Source organism: Salmo trutta, chromosome 23 (genome assembly GCF_901001165.1).
Source record: "Salmo trutta chromosome 23, fSalTru1.1, whole genome shotgun sequence".
Lineage (NCBI taxonomy): Eukaryota > Metazoa > Chordata > Actinopteri > Salmoniformes > Salmonidae > Salmo > Salmo trutta.
The window spans coordinates 13,340,027-13,357,540 of record NC_042979.1 but is presented as its reverse complement, the minus strand read 5'-3'; the positions used below and the strand labels follow the sequence as shown (position 1 = coordinate 13,357,540).

The following is a 17,514-nucleotide window of genomic DNA, read 5'->3' as shown; positions in this document are numbered from 1 at the left end:
GGGAGTGCAAAAATGGCCAACCGGTGGCTTCAAAGCCTCTCAATTGCCAATGCATAGCATCAGCAATCCAGGGTTTATATAAACCATTGGTACAACCCAGATGTTTTGACAGATTTTTCTATAGTATAAACATGTAGTCAGAGCACCTGCATGGACACTAAAATGAATGCTATACAGCCAGATTGCGGATTGTGGTGAAGTATAATCTCTGGGGGTAGAGAGAGATCATGAGCAGTTTTATTGCGGATGTTGTGATTGTGTCCAGAGAATAACAGATGAGTTCAAGAAGACTAGAATGTGGTCCTGACAGACAATGAACTCGTATGTTAGCAGAACAAGTATGTTAGCATGGAAAGATGGAGCCAGTTTTGGTATTGCTTGCAGAGATGAGATAACGTGTGCTTTGGCCTACATGTTGACGATGATAGCAGCTTTTTCCAATTTATTGTGGCCCACATTGATTGACACCCTTATTTGAGTGGCTCCAATATGACCATGTGACTGATTAAAAAGTTATTACACAACATACAAAGGAAATTCCCTCTTTGATGAGTCACATCATAACACTGGTCCTGGCTATGATCCTGTTTGTTCATTCTGGGTCGCCTGCGCTGGTTTCCAATTATGATATTTCATGATGTCTGTACTTTCCATTCCTGTTTCGGAGAACAGAGAAAATGAAAAGATCATGGGGTAGCATTGCCTACACAGAAGGTTCCCACCATCCCATTCATACCACAGCGACTAGACACTCACAATCATGGAGTCATTCCCATAGAAAAGTCCTACCATTTGCTTGTGGTGTGATATACAGTACTTTTGGAGCCATGTATTTGACTTGAGCCAGTTTTTAGTTGCAAAATGAGTCCGTTAGTAATTGCATATTGTGCTTATTAGTAGTAATAATTTGTTATTGGTTAGGATGTTGGAGCCAGAGAGTGTTATTGGTTAGGATGTTGGAGCCGGAGAGTGTTATTGGTTAGGATGTTGGAGCCGGAGAGTGTTATTGGTTAGGATGTTGGAGCCGGAGAGTGTTATTGCAGGGACAAAGGGAAGTACAGAAAGTGTCTATGTCCACATATTTTATTGTTGTATATTCATATTTCTAAGAAAGTAGGTAAAGAGCCACAGCTGACTCTCAGTTCCTGGTAAGGTCAGGTGAGATTCTGTGGAACTGGAACTGGATTCTGTGGAACTGGAGAAAGTTGAAGAGTGAAGAAACCTCTGGGAGAGGGGCTAGAGGGGCCCATCCCAACAATACTCTAACTGTAGTCTTATCACACACACACACATTCACATCCCTGCCCATGAAGGTTCTGGAACACCAATAGGAGGAACATACTTAGTTATTGCCCAGCAACACTGATTGTTTATCCTCGACAGACAAGGAGGTGACTCCTAATCGGAAGGCATAAATATATGCTTGTGTAAATTGTGTGCTATGCAGCTGCAGCATTCAGTTTGGATGGAATAAATCTAGTCTGAGCTTCCTTTGGTGTCCGACTGGATTTGTACCAGAACTTATAATCTAACACATGTATGGCCCATATCCAAAGTAATTTTTTTATACAACATTTCAGAAAATACAATTCTCAAGGAATGATCCTCTACCATCTTGGCATTCCAAAATATATTAAGACAACAAATTCAAACCATATTTAGGTAACAACTTATGTTTTTCTGAGACCAAGGTTTCCAATTAGGTAATACTGATGTTTAGGTGTTATCACTCTAGGTTTTCTGCTTTGCTTAGCACAAAATATTTGTTTTTTTCCCCTCAAGTCGTAAATGCTTTTCCATCGATGTAATGGCTACAAGATGTTAATGCTTTCATAGGGTGTCTCTATGCTAACCACTGTCTCCCAAGAGGATTCTGGGACAGGATTGAGTTGGCGGTTGCTTCTCAAGGCCTGGCATTCAGTTACAGACCAAGCTCCAGGGAGACGTTTAAACAGGCAGTCAAAACGTAATTCTAGTCCCCTTCCCACCACTAGACCGATTCCCTTTTCCACAGTAAAACTTCTAGAATTAAATAATGATGTATAGACGCCTATGCATGCAGCAATGCACACAGTCATGCCTTGAAAGCATGTTTGTTCACTAAACCATTGGAGCCTCTAAATGCGTTCATTATGATCTAACATTCACAACAAGGCAGCTGGTCTGCGAGGACATGTTCCTGTATTATTTCAAGTGATCTGCCAATCTTACTATGTTACTTACTTACAATGTTACTTATTTACATGTAATAACTTATTTTCAGGACCTTGCTGATCTAAATGTGTCTTTGCTTTGTCTGTGACTCCTGATAGCATAGGGAGAGATGTTCCTGTCTAAGCAGGTCACATCATGGATTCAGGATGACCGGTGCCAACAGTCTGGATTCAATTAAACACCATATGATCTTCTGTAGTCTTTACAGCTTAACAAACTGCACACACACACACAACTGTAGCACATGTGTCAGACAGCCACACGGCCCTCTACACAGACCCCAGACTGTTCCACCATCAATACACCACACCTCTTGTTTGTCTGAGGTCCTGTCGTGGCTCCAAAGTTCTGGGCAGTGGGATCAACTTTCCAACTTAAAACATTGATTAGATATGGGAGATGCAAAATACAGATTTTGGGGTGTTTGGTCTATTCGATATGAACAAATTAGAAAATGAATAAAATAACGAGGGTAAATAATTATTCTGATGACTTAGCACTTTTACTAATATATTGATTTTACAATAACTAAAGTGAAGGAATATAAAAAGTTAAAATATAAAGAATACTGCATTGTATAATAACGTTTCTCAAGATCAAAAACATCCACCCAAGGGAAAAGATTCCATTGTCATTCGATTTGGTGCTAAACACAATGAAACATGTGTCCAATAAATTATTTCAAGCATCACAACATGTGCGTCATTGTTTTTCCAGAATTGAGAAACATCCAGACTGGCTGTGCTAATTTGCAGCCTTTGGTGGCATCACTGCAACCTTTGGAGCAGTAGTCTGTATTTTTGACTCTACATTACCTTCCTTGCTCTTTTTCCGAGGAGGCTTTTTCATTGGGGTCTTATTTTTGGTCTCTCCCTTATCTGAGCTGCTTTCAGAGTTGTTAGAGTCTTGTTTCTCTTGGTATTTGGCTTCTTTAGATGGACTATCTGGCAGAGGCTTCTGTGAGCTGTTGGATGTGGGAAGCAAATCCTTTCCAGCTCCAGGCTGGGTGCCCGAGGTCTTTTGGGGCGGGGTGGGCTTCTTTCTCTGGACCTGGAGGTGAGACAGGCTCTCCTCACAGCTGCCGGCCTCGCTCCTGTTCAGACTCTGAGTCTTCTCCTTCAGCTGAGCAGTTAAGAGGGAGGCTACCTCAGAGTGTATGTTCGGTTGGTTAACCTCCCTGTTTAGGGATAAGCTGGGCCTCTTCTCTGGGGACTCTTTCGGGATTGCAGCTTTCCGGTCAACACGGAAATTGCCCATTTTCCTCAGGACACTCTGCACTGCCCCATTGATGTGCTCTATCTGCAACAGACCTGGTCTGCTTTTATTAGGCTTCTTCTCACCTAGGGAGCTGGCCCCATCTGTACCTGCAGACTCTGGGGCGTTGGGAGCTCGCTGCTTGCTGGCTTTCTTTCTGGAACAAATGCTATCCTCAGCCACAGTCTCTTCCTGACTTATCTGATTCTGATTTGGCCCTGGAGATGCATGGATCCAGGAGAGCTTGGGCTTGGTGGAGGGGTCTGGTGGCTGTGGTTTAATCCTCTCAGCAGCTATAGGCTTTCCATTATATTTGACGTTGTTTGACCCTCCATTGTTCTCTGGCTCCTTGCTGGACTGCTGTGGTGGCTGAGGGGCAGACACCCTGAGGCAGAGGGTGCTGGTGGCTGACTCTGTGCCACTGCAGGATCCCTCACTCTCTGATGACTTCTGGAGTGGCAGCTCACTGGTGTTAACTGAAGCCTGCTCAGTCATATCCCTGTCCTCTGGCAATGTGTCTACCTCAGAGACATCATCATCAGCTAGTACTGTAGTCTCTGTTGTGTTGATTCTGTCCCCTTTCGTTTTGTTCTCTTCTCAGAGGGCGAGAGAAAGGGCGAGAGAAAGGGCGAGAGAGGTTCAAACGTCAATTTTTATTAAATGAAATAAAAGATAATCAGAATCCGACTCCCCTTCAGCTCTAAAGATGTTAAGGAAATAAATACAAATACTTTGGGAATGTTTTAAGTACTGGATTACCTACTAGTAACATGTTCCTGTTCATGCTTACTTTAGAAGCAAGGGCTTTAATTGGATGATATGGCAGCAGATTAGGCAGTGTATTTAGGGCAGAGCAGTATAATTATGATCTATCAAGAACTGTAGTTTACACAATCACCCTTTGGATCTTACACCGGATATGACTATGCAGCAGTTGTTTTGACAAAAATCTAGTCATTGCAGAAAATTGGTGAATCATACAAAAACAAAACGTTGTGTGCAGCCAAGGACTCAACATCACCTCATCATGTTCTGTCATTCCAAAATGATCTCTTGCTTTTGGAATGACATTCCCATCATTATTGGAGCTCAATGTGAAAAATGTAACCTTCCTTCACATATTTTGTACAATCATTTGCCTTACCAAATTCCCATCACCTGCAGAAATGAAGGTTCTAGGATAGACAGGTGGGACTGTCACAGACAGAACAGACAGAGGGGTTTTTAATGCAGCACTCACTATCATACAGGAGTGACAGGGAAGATTTACTCTGGGACACTCACCGTCAGGCACAGCATAGACATGTCCATCCTCTGTGGTCTCTACGGAAGAGAAGGACGCTCTGGATGACCCGGAGGCGGTGGGTTGCTCCACTGCAGAGGGGGGCTCAATGAAACTACAGTTGAAAGTATTCTCAGGGTCATGGTGGGACACTGTGGAGAGCAGAAACAGAGCAAACACTTAGCCTCTTAACCGTTAGAACCTACATTCACTAAAGCTTTGAATTTATTTGTTAACAAAAATAATCCTTCACTACATTTTGTCCCTTCAAAGAAATTGTGTTACACATGGGACCTTATATTTCCCCCTGACTTCCTGTGTCATACATCAGTCCACCCAGACCAAACGTTCCCCCTTCTAGCCCCGCTGCCCCTGTTCCAGTAGAGAGAAATTGCAGGTTAGGATAATTTTTGCCACTTCCTGTCGGTGGTCCAGAGGGGCCCTCGATGGAATGTAGAGAAATGGGGAGGGTGAAGAGGGGGGAAGCAGGACGCTGTTGAAGTATGGTTTTAAATAGACGCTGAGTTCACTGTGACAGCCATTCAGAGAGCAGGCAATGCAAAAAAACAAGGAGAAGGGATGCTACTTTGATTTTGGAGCGAACTATCTTTGGGTATTGGACTGGTTTATCATCAATCATGAGAACCCAGTGAAAACAGACATTCATAGTTTGTGCAGGTAGGACCTACCAACAACTTTGGGTAGCTTCTGCCGTCTCAGTGGGATACGAGGAAGTTTAGAGCTGATTCGTGTGAACCCTCCACATAGTCTTCTTTTGGACCTTTTCTCAGGGCTAAATGCAATCAACAGAGAAACCAAAGAAGATGTGAAGTATAAGTTTACCTCCAGCTAATGTGACAATATATTTATGATGTACTGTGCCCCAATACAAACAACAATCATTCTTACTCATTCTGTCTGCAGACACAGCAGCAACCCAGCAAGGAGAGGAGCAGGAGACAGGTGACCAGCACCCCTGCTGCCATCACACCCATCCTCTGGTTAGGCTCTGTTCAAAGAGCAGAGGTCATACATCTGTCCCACTTGCCACAGAATAGACTCCTTTTAAAAATAAATATCTGCCATGTGTGTTTTTATGGTGGATACATATGTTACCAATAAGCTCTCTGGAAAAATAATACATGACACTTTTTTCCCCTCATCACATTAGATACGTCTGTTTTAGGAAAGGCTCTTACGTAGGTTGCATGCTCCAGTCACTATGTTGCAGTTGTTGTCATGGCAGGAACAGGTCTGGGTACAGTTAAGCCCATACTGACCCGCTGAACAGCTCACATTACAGCTGCATAGGAAAGAGTGTGACATTTCATTGATGGCATTTTCAAAATTAGTCTTGACACCATCCATATTACTTTCTCTATTTGTTACATTCAATTAGCTTTTTTCAATATTTGCATGTAAAATGCTTTGCACTCACTAGGCACCAGAGAAGCCAGGATTACAGAGACAATTTCCTGTGGCGAAGTGACACATCCCATTGAAGCAGCTGTTGCAGTCATTGACACAGTTCTCTCCATAGGTTCCATTTGGGCACTTGACCTCACATCTGTGAAGACAAATGGTTGAAGATCACGCACAAACTCAGAGGTGATGTAATTCCCTTTCTTATCTACATTTGATTAGAGATGCCGAATGTGATCGGAAGCTCATAATCGTATTCCTACCGATCACCCATCCATCCAGGGTTGCAGTGGGGGCATTTGCCGTCGATGCGGTTGCAGAAGTGTCCGTCTTTACAGGTAGGACAAACGTCCATGCAGTTTTCACCAAAGAACCCAGGAGTACACGTCTGGTCACACCTTGTGCCATTCCAACCGCTTTCACATGCGATGCAATGTCCCTCTGCCACCATGCAGGGCTGCTGGCCTTTGCAGTGACCACACCTGGAAGAGCAGTAAGACCAAGTCCTGAGTAATATTGTAACAAAACATGAATAGCATGGACTCACTAAATTCATTACAGTAATATTCATGCTGGAATAGTGTTTCCAAATGGTTGGTTCCCTCTTCCAGAGCCTTTCAGCCGAGGCTAGTTCCCTTGTGGTTAGAAACTGGCTTGTGACTAGAGGTCTTATTGCCAACAGCTTCAGGTAGCCAAACTCTTTAGGTGTTTCACAGCTCAAAACAGTTTGTAAACCACATTAGATTTGCCAGCTTCACCACATGGTTACCACAATGGCCACCGTACAGCAGACTGAAAGAGCAAAGACATGCATGTCTTATCCAGCTAAATAACCTCTGGCTACCAGAGTGGTTCCAAGTAAGTCAGCTTTGTCTAACACAGCTGTCACACACCTGTTTCTGCAATTTTGCCCGTAGAATCCAGCTGGACACGTCTCCCTGCAGAACTTCCCTCTGAATCCTGGCTTGCAGGTGCACGATCCATCCGCCGGGTTACAGCGTCCATAGAGACACTGGCACTTGTGCTCGCAGTGAGTACCCCACAGACGCTCTCGACACTTGCAGCGGCCGCTGAGCTGGTCACACGGAGAGGCGTTGCAGGCACACTTGGCACCGCAGTTCCTCCCATACCAGCCAGGATTGCAGTGGCACTGGCCTGTTCCCACATCACACATAGAGTTTACTCTGCAGAAACAGTTGTTAGAGCACTGAGGGCCCCAATAGCCTGTGTAGCACGTACAAGCGCCTGTCTCCTGGTTGCATTGGCCCCTCTGGCAGCCGCAGGCTCGCTCACAGTTTGGCCCCCAGCGATTAGGGTTACAGGTGCAGGCCCCAGTGACATCATCGCACCTCCCGTTGGGATGGCAATCACACTTACCCTTGCAGTCAGGCCCCCAGAACTTGAACGGACATTCTACAGAGAGGATGTAAGGCAAATATGTATAGACAAAGAGATCATTTGTACACTAAGTTCTCTGGACGTAGGCTACTTAGTTCTGAGAAGTAGGCTACCTGGACTGGCTGTATGTGAAAATGACTGCCGTGTTAACAGACTTACACTACCTTTCAACGGAATTTATGCTTTAAATAAATAGCAAAATTACAATCTGCAATTGCTACTTCCATTTTCCTTATGTATAAATGATATGTACCTATTGATTCTTGAAGAATATAACTTACTAATGCCTCATGAGCTTAGTTATTTAACCGTCGTACCCCATCAGAAACCCAAATATGCGCTTGTTTTACTCCAATGTTTGTAAACAAAGTAAATGTTAACAAACATTTTATAGCCTCAAAACATGGTTAAAACTATAATTTTGATATCATGGATGGTCAGTACTTGCATCCATAACTATGTCTATACATTTGAGCTTTTATTGAAACAGGGACAGGGAGAACACTTTGTTATTGTTTCAACTGCTGATTGCTGCTTTAAGGATTGCTGTGAGGAAGGAACAGGGAACTAACTTACTCATATCACAAGTGGCTCCAAAATAACCATGACGACAGCGGCATTCGTGGGGTCGCACACAAACTTCATTCTCTTTGCAGGTGAAGTTACCCTCACAAATTGCTGAAGAAAAACCATTGGGCAAGTTAGTTCACAATAAATAATTATGCTTTTAGAAATGAAGAGGAAAAATGGTTGGGGAGTCTACTCCCAATGATCTGGTTCAGGTTTGTTGAATGGGATAATACAGGCTTTCGAGCACTCACGTATTAAGCACTCATCTCCTTGCCGTGCCCAGCCACTACAGCATTGGAGCCTGTCAGATCTGGGAGGGAGAGAAATAACATTAGTTAATCTGGAAATCATCTGTATTTGATTTATAGAAACTAACGTAATTGAACTCCTTCCATCCAAACTAATGTTATGATCACATTTCAGTCATGACAAATAGACTAAGACATTTAAATACTGAACATTATCCTAATCACATTCAGATGCAAATCTGTCACAGCATTCATAATGCAGGGAATTACTGGCACAAAGACAAAATGTAGCAGTAGACTAAATGAGCAGAGATCTGAGGAAGATTATCTGTGTATAGAAGGGCTTGGGTATTCAGAAAATCTCAAACTTTAACATATCTAAAACAATTGAATGCATGTTTATCTACCTTCACTGACCTGAATCAGGCTAATGTAATAGTTTTGTCCATCAATTTCAAGCATAAAACGTATTTAAAACAGGTACACAATGACTTACCCAGTTTTGCATACATTTCTGCCGCTGGGATTTAGTTCTTGGCTGTAAGTCCAACAACAGAAGACACTTAGAAGCACAATGACTGAGACATATCTTGTTTCCATGTTGTTATGAACAGCATCCCTCCAAGGGCTTTCCAGTGGAAATACGTCTGACTTCTTTCCAAAAAGTACATCAACTCTTTTCTTGTGTTGTCCAAAAAGTTACCCATCCAGAGGGTGGCGGTATACAGTAGTAAATGAAGTATCCTACCGGTAGGCTGTTACCCTAAAGTCGGTACTTGAATGACAATTTGCAAATTTGGTATGAAGAGGTAATGGCAACAAGTTGTAATTCTCTCTGGGACCTCCCCACAGAACCAACATCACCACAGACTGCAAAAAAACTCCCCACCCCCAGTAAAACAGACCCTAAGAAAACATGACCAGTTACAGAGCAGACTTAGCACTTAGCCAATGGCTCCCTCTGTTGTTGACAATAGGAAGCTGCACATCCTCACAGTACACACACACACACCCTACAGATGGACTATCCAAATCAAGGGTTACCGAACAATTTGAGAGAGAGAGAGAACTTGACACAAATGACATGATTCTGTTATGTTGCATATGCTTTATGTATTTTCTGTGTCTAGCAGCGTCCTCAGAGCATGCGCAGACCAGCTGGCTGGTGTGTTTACGGACATATTCAATCAATCCCTATCCCAGTCTGCTGTTCCCACATGCTTCAAGAGGGCCACCATTGTTCCTGTTCCCAAGAAAGCTAAGGTAACTGAGCTAAATGACTATCGCCCCGTAGCACTCACTTCCGTCATCATGAAGTGCTTTGAGAGACTAGTCAAGGATCATATCACCTCCACCCTACCTGACACCCTAGACCCACTCCAATTTGCTTACCGCCCCAATAGGTCCACAGACAACGCAATCGCAATCACACTGCACACTGCCCTAACCCATCTGAACAAGAGGAATACCTATGTAAGAATGCTGTTCATCGACTACAGCTCAGCATTTAACACCATAGTGCCCTCCAAACTTGTCATTAAGCTCGAGACCCTGGGTCTCGACCTCGCCCTGTGCAACTGGGTCCTGGACTTTCTGACGGGCCGCCCCCAGGTGGTGAGGGTAGGAAACAACCTCTCCACCCCGCTGATCCTCAACACTGGGGCCCCACAAGGGTGCGTTCTCAGCCCTCTCCTGTACTCCCTGTTCACCCATGACTGCGTGGCCATGCACGCCTCCAACACAATCATCAAGTTTGCAGGCGACACACCAGTGGTAGGCTTGATTACCAACAACGACGAGACGGCCTACAGGGAGGAGGTGAGGGCCCTCCGAGTGTGGTGTCAGGAAAACAACCTCACACTCAACGTCAACAAAACAAAGGTGATGATCGTGCACTTCAGGAAACAGCAGAGGGAGCACCCACCTATCCACATTGGCGGGACAGTAGTGGAGAAGGTGGAAAGTTTTAAGTTCCTCTGCGTACACATCATGGACAAACTGAAATGGTCCACCCACACAGACAGCGTGGTGAAGAAGGCGCAACAGCGCCTCTTCAACCTCAGGAGGCTGAAGAAATTTGGCTTGTCACCAAAAACACTCACAAACTTTTACAGATGCACAATCGAGAGCATCCTGTTGGGCTGTATCACCGCCTGGTATGGCAACTGCTCCTCCCACAACCGCAATGCTCTCCAGAGGGTAGTGAGGTCTGCACAACGCATCACCGGGGGCAAACTACCTGCCCTCCAAGACACCTACACCACTCGATGTCACAGGAAGGCCAAAAAGATCATCAAGGACAACAACCACCCGAGCCACTGCCTGTTCACCCCACTATCATCCAGAAGGCAAGGTCAGTACAGGTGCATCAAAGCTGGGACCGAGAGACTGAAAAACAGCTTCTATCTCAAGGCCATCAGACTATTAAACAGCCATCACCAACATTGAGTGGCTGCTGCCAACATACTGACTCAAATCTCTAGCCACTTTAATAACAAAAAATTGGATGTAATAAATGTATCACTAGTCACTTTAAACAATGCCACTTTATATAATGTTTACATACCCTACATTACTCATCTCATATTTATATACTGTACTCTATACCATCTACTGCATCCTGCCTATGCCGTTCGGCCATCGCTCATCCATATATTTATATGTACATATTCTTATTCATTCCTTTACACTTGTGTGTGTATAAGGTAGTTGTGAAATTGTTTGATTACTTGTTAGATATTACTGCATGGTCGGAACTAGAAGCACAAGCATGTCGCTACACTCGCATTAACGTCTGCTAACCATGTGTATGTGACCAATAAAATGTTATTTTATTTGACGTATGACAACTGGTTCAACATTGATTCAGGTCATGTATGCATATGTATTGACTTGGGTGAAGTGTTATCTTCTTCAACAGAAGCTGAAAATAAAACCTTTATGACTGCATGGTTGTAAAATTCTGGCTCCCAGACAGTATTAAGGTGTAGGATAAGCTCATCGATTGCTGTATTTTCAGACAGAAGATGCCGTCAGGCAAACACACTAGCACACCTTACCAATAGGCTTAAATTTTCCGCATTGACTGACCTCCATGTCTTAAAGTAATGATGGACTGTTGTTTCGCTTTGTTTATTTGAGCTGTTCTTGCCATAATATGGACTTGGTCTTTCACCAAATAGGGCTATCTTCTGTAAACCAACCCTACCTTGTCACAACACAACTGACTGGTTCAAATGCATTAAGAAGGAAAGCAATTCCACAAATTAACTTTTAACAAGGCACACCTGTTAATTTAAATGTATTCCAGGTGACTACCTCATGAAGCTGGTTGAGAGAATGCCAAGAGTGTTTAAAGCTGTCATCAAGGCAAAGGGTGGCAACTTTGAAGAATCTCAAATATAAAACATATTTTGATATATTTAACACTTTTTTGGTTACTACATGATTCCATATGTGTTATTTTATAGTTTTGATGTCTTCACTATACAATACAATATAGAAACTAGTCTAAATAAAGAAAAATCATTGAATGAGTAGGTGTGTCCAAACTTTTGACTGGTAGTATATATATCCAGACTGGCATTACACTATCGCCTCAGTGGGTTAAAACTTCTTCAGGATCGATGGGTCCCCCACAGGACGGTTGAGCTAATGTAGGCTAATGCGATTAGCATGAGGTTGTAAGTAACAAGAACATTTCCCAGGACATAGACATATCTGATTTTGGCAGAAAGCTTAAATTCTTGTTAATCTAACTGCAATGTCCAATTTACAGTTGCTATTACAGTGAAAGAATACCATGCTATTGTTTGAGGAGAGTGCACAGTTATGAACTTGAACATTTATTAATAAAACAATTAGGAACATTTGGGCAGTCTTGATACATTTTGAACAGAAATGTAATGGTTCATTGGATCAGTCTAAAACTTTGCACATACACTGCTGCCATCTAGTGGCCAAAATCTAAATTGCGCCTCGGCTGGAATAATACATTATGGCCTTTCTCTTGCATTTCAAAGATTTTTATTAAAACGGTTGTTTTTTTCTTTGTATTTTCTTTCAACAGATCTAATGTGTTATATTATCCTACATTCATTTCACATTTCCACAAACTTCAAAGTGTTTCCTTTCAAATGGTATCAAGAATATGCATATCCTTGCTTCACTGCCTGGGCTACAGGCAGTTAGATTTGGGTATGTCATTGTAGGTGATTTTTTTTATTTTTTAAAAGGGTCCGATCCTTAAGAGGGTTTTATTAAAGAACATTTCTTCAAGTGCAGTAACAAAAACCATAAAGCGCTATGATGAAACTGGCTCTCATGAGGACCCCCACAGAAAAGGAAACCCAGAGTTACCTTTGCTGCAGAGGATAAATTCAATAGAGTTAAATGCACGTCAGATTGCAGCCCAAATAAATGCTTCACAGAGTTGAAGTAACAGACACATCTCAACATCAACTGTTCAGAGGAGACTGGGTGAATCAGGCATTCATGGTTGAATTGCTGCAAGAAACCACTACCAAAGGAAAGAAGAACAGACTTGCTTTGGCCAAAAAACACGAGCAATGGAGATTAGACCGGTGGAAATCTGTCCTTTGGTCTGAAGAGTCCAAATTTGAGATTTTTGGTTCCATCCGCCGTGTCTTTGTGACGCAGAGTAGGTGAATGGATGATCTGCGCATGTGTGGTTCCCACCGTGAAGCATGGAGGAGGAGGTGGGATGCTGTGGGGGTGCTTTGCTGGTGACAACTGTCTGTGATTTATTTAGAATTCAAGGCACACTTAACCAACATGGCCACCACAGCATTCTGCAGCTATACGCCATCTCAAGATTTACAATTCAACAACCCAAATGTCACCTTTGATTTTATTGTATTTCTTATGAAGGACATGCTGTCCTCCTATTATTTGCAGAACAGTGGGAAGGGGGAGTTCCTCATAACACCGAGTTCATGCTAAACGCGTCAGAGTAGGCGGTCCTTGGCTTATAAACACTGGGCATGCGCACCAACTGTCAGTCTATCCACGAACTAAAACGGCTATAACCAAGCGCCCTCTAACGCAAGATTTATTTTTTACGACTTTAAATACAGCTAACTAATGTCGTACACTAAAGTAATACCAGGTCTAGTCAGGGCAAATTCTGACAACATCAAGAGAATATGCTTGTCTCAGGGGAGATTTCGGTCCACGGTCACATCCAAGCAACGTAAGGAGGTTGAAGGAGGGAAAAAAGAGCAACAACTTGTTGAGTGCACGGTGGTGAAAGCTGTTCAAGTAGACCTCATCAGCCAAACAAAAAATAACACCGATGCTCAAACACGGAAGATCGCAATCGACTTTGATAATACACATGAAGCGTATAAAAGTAAAGATAACATTGAGCTACTTAGAAGTCTGTTGGTCTTCAAACTTTGCACATTCGACTTCCTCGTTGACAAGAACAAGGAGGTAGGGACATTCTTTTGATGACATTGTTTTTGCTACATTGTGGTTAGTAGTAATTGGTGTGGTTAGTAGAACTATGATACAAGTGATAACATTTCTGACTGTCAAATAGCCATTATTCAAAAACACGAAACAGCATGTTAACAAGGGTCCAGGGATTCTCACAGTGAAAAAGCTCAAATTCACTACTTTCATTCAATTGCTTGCTCTGACCTCATATTTTAGCATGCCTTTACCCCACCCACCGGTGTTTTTTTTTGTCCATTTGAGGTTTGACAGTCACACACTGAATACAAAAACACACGTTTGTGCAAGGCATTGTAAGAAATATTATATAAAGTGGTACCAGCACATGTTATAACACGTTTTGGTTCATGCTCTATTTGAGACAAGCTACTGATATTGTTGCAGTGAACAACAGACTTGTTATGTATGTCATGTACTGGTAAAATTGTGTTGATAAATGTTATGACTTTCTAATTTATATTATTTCATTGAGCATATATATACAGTTACTACCTATCCTGATTTATAATGCTATTTACTTTCCTCATGAGAATGGAGACCATATAGACATACTGACAAGCTGAATGTGCTTTGTACATTGTTATACCAGCTCTAGTAAAGTGATCAGAGACTCAGGTGACTTCTACGTCATCTTTACGAAACAACATAACACAGTCCCCCTGGGGACTGTTTAAGGGCCTCTGGGTGCTCTTGAGGGGCCACTGGATGCTGATGGTATGTCAGGTGCTTCAGAAACGGTGTTCTGTTGATTATTGTTGCCGTGCAATAGCAACAATGAAAGTGTGTCACATTTCTACAACTGAAGCCACACTTTATGATTGTGAACTCTGGAAGAGAGGAATAACAGTAAAGTAACAAGTTATACAATTAAATTAAATGCACTGATGTAACTGAGAAAAATAGGGCAAATCAAAAAATGTGAATGTCAAATATATTCAATAAACAAAGAAAGAAATTGTGCCTCACTGACGCATGACCTTTGATGTGGTTGTTGACCATATATTGTTCAGCCATATATATGCAGAAGGGGTAGTGATGAAGTTGACTGCTGCTGCATTTTTTTATTTTGGGACTCTTGCCCTCCAATAACACACTAACGTGTCTCTATATATCAAAGAAAATAAGCATAGACATAAAAGGCATGATAATTAGAAAGGCATAAAATAAGGAATAGGCATTTCATTTCAGTATTGTATATACTATGTGTAGGCTGTGTAGACTCGCTATGTGTAACTTAGGGAATGGCCGTCAGCATCAACAATACACATTTAGAGCCAGCCAAACACAGCAAGGGTTACATTGAAGAAACACAGAAGATCAAATCGATTACATAACTGTACATGTAAACCTAGGCTTACTGCTCAAGTAGGCAAATTTGCCCTTTAAGATTCCCTCGTAAGCAATTAGCTAGCTCATATGCCAAAGGGTGCTATTGCTAATTAGATCGCTCATGTGCAAATGGATGCTAATTAACGCTATGCTAACATCGGTGCGGTAGTTGGTTATATAGAAATATACCACTGCACTGGTATAACATAAATATTACAAAGTGCATTATGCATAATGACAGTCTCACTTCCATGGTTTATATTTTTATCCATGTAGGTTTGGTTCGAATTAAGATTTCGCTTTCGTTGATGTTGATTCCTCTGACGTGAACCTCAACTTGGGTGACCTTGAAGGAGACTGGAAGGGTTCGGGTTAAACGTGTTTGAATCCGCCCACATTGAGCCCGGCCCCGAATTGCACACTGCAGTCAGGGGCTTCTCAGAGAGGCTGGTGTTAGCAAGACTCAGGGGCGCAACTTTGGTTTTAGAAGTGGGGGGGACACTTTTTTATTTCTTTATTTTTTATTTTTTAAAGACCCCAAACAGCCTACCCGACCACTCTGAGGCGTCAGAATGGTCCTAAAGCACACTGACGCCTCGTTTTGTATCACTTTCCAATGATAAAACTGGGGGGGACTAAAATAAGATTTCAGAATGTTGGGGGGGACGTCCCCCATGTCCCCAGTTAAAGTTGCGGCCCTGGAGACTACTCATATTTAGCCTCACACTGAAGTGTTTTACCATTTTCTTTTAAGGACAACCAGGGCTACAAGTAGAACACAAAACAATTTGACATAAACATTCACGAGTTAACAAATGTCAATATCTAAGTAAGGTTCACCAATCAAAAACCTGATTTAAAAGAAACAAAAACATTTATAAGAATGCTGTAAGTACAGAAATAGTTTGGTCAGTGGGAAATGAAGATCCAACTAGTCAGTGACAACTGTGTGGAGTTTGACAGCAACTATGTGAGCTTATTATAGACACTATGTCCTGGGATTTCCTATGGTCTTCTATGAAGAAGAACCCCTTGTCGTATAATAATTATTGTGTTGCTTGTGATGTCATAATAGTTTTCAGCTCAAATCGTTCGGCTTGTTTTGTGAGGAGAACCATCTTCAGGATTCGCCATTGTCTCAAACACCACTCTAGCTCAGCCCCCAAGTCTGTAGCTCAAGAGACACAATGTTTAAAAGCACTAAATCACGCTGGCGTGTTTCTGGGACCAAGCATTTCCAGGTGTACATGTAGCCTAGGCTTATTATCATACCATTTGCATTGAATCTTATTTTTTAATTTTTTATTTAACTAGGCAAGTCAGTTAAGAACAAATTCTTATTTACAATGACGGCCTAGGAACAGTGGGTTAACTGCCTTGTTCAGGGGCCGAATGACAGATTCTTACCTTGTCAGCTCAGGGATTTGATCTAGCAACCTTTCGGTTACTGGCCCAACGCTCTAACCACTAGGCTACCTGCCGCCTTAGTGAAAGTTAAATGTGCTTTTCTCAGATCAGGTCCTGGGTGGATAAAATTAATAGGCCGGGACGATACCAGTATCGTGATACTTGTAAGTATCGTGGCAAGGAAACAAATCACAAAGCATATTTAACTTATGGGAAACAGCCCTAATGTTGGAAACAAACAATTACAGTTGAAGTCGGAAATTTACATACACATAGGTTGGAGTCATTAAAACTCGTTTTTCAACCACTCACAAATTTCTTGTTAACAAACTCTAGTTTTGGCAAGTCGGTTAGGACATGACACAAGTCATTTATCCAACAATTGTTTACAGACAGATTATTTCACTTATAATTCACTGTATCACAATTCCAGTGGGTCAGAAGTTTACATACACTAAGTTGACTGTGCCTTTAAACAGCTTGGAAAATTCCAGAAAATGATGTCATGGCTTTAGAAGCTTCTGATAGTCTAATTGACATGTGACGAAAGAAATAAAAGCTGAAATAAATCATTCTCTCTATTATTATTTTTATTCTGACATTTCACATTCTTAAAATAAAGTGTTGATCCTAACTGACCTAAGACAGGGTATTTTTACTAGGATTAAATGTTAGTAATTGTGAAAAACTTGTCATCCAGAGTTACATTTAAGTGGTTTCCAAGCTATAGCTCACAATATTTTAACATACAGCGGGTTTTTAAAGGACCAAAGACTTTGATCTGCTTCGTGTTTTAATTTTCTACATGGAAAAAATATTGCAATACTGGTATCGTCACAGCCCTACAAGTTTTAAGGAACACTACTCTAGCTGGGGAGTTGTGGGTCTAACTCAGTTGATTATTTCCTCTGT

The 17,514-nt window shown here is 42.1% G+C and overlaps 2 protein-coding genes across 3 annotated transcripts in view; one reads left to right on the top strand and one right to left on the bottom strand.

Annotated features, from left to right (window-relative positions):
* Nucleotides 1–427: 427 nt before the first annotated feature.
* On the bottom strand, nt 428–9,241 carry LOC115159385 (scavenger receptor class F member 2). Its single transcript, XM_029709045.1, has 11 exons — nt 8,885–9,241; nt 8,392–8,450; nt 8,147–8,248; nt 7,066–7,585; nt 6,436–6,654; nt 6,189–6,317; nt 5,950–6,053; nt 5,660–5,759; nt 5,440–5,543; nt 4,753–4,902; nt 428–4,061 (listed from the first exon to the last, which is right to left on the bottom strand). Exons 1-11 carry the CDS (start codon nt 8,986–8,988, stop codon nt 2,959–2,961), a joined length of 2,694 nt encoding a protein of 897 aa, XP_029564905.1. The 5' UTR covers nt 8,989–9,241; the 3' UTR covers nt 428–2,958.
* A 4,147-nt stretch (nt 9,242–13,388) lies between these two features.
* LOC115159384 (proline dehydrogenase 1, mitochondrial) overlaps nt 13,389–17,514 on the top strand; it is a 34,599-nt gene continuing 30,473 nt past the window's right edge. Inside the window, exon 1 of one of the 2 annotated variants that reach the window (XM_029709042.1) lies at nt 13,389–13,842. In XM_029709042.1, the coding sequence (XP_029564902.1) occupies nt 13,492–13,842 (351 nt within the window). In that variant the 5' untranslated portion in view covers nt 13,389–13,491. The remainder of the gene's footprint in view (nt 13,843–17,514) is intronic. The other variant, XM_029709043.1, reaches the window with a different exon arrangement.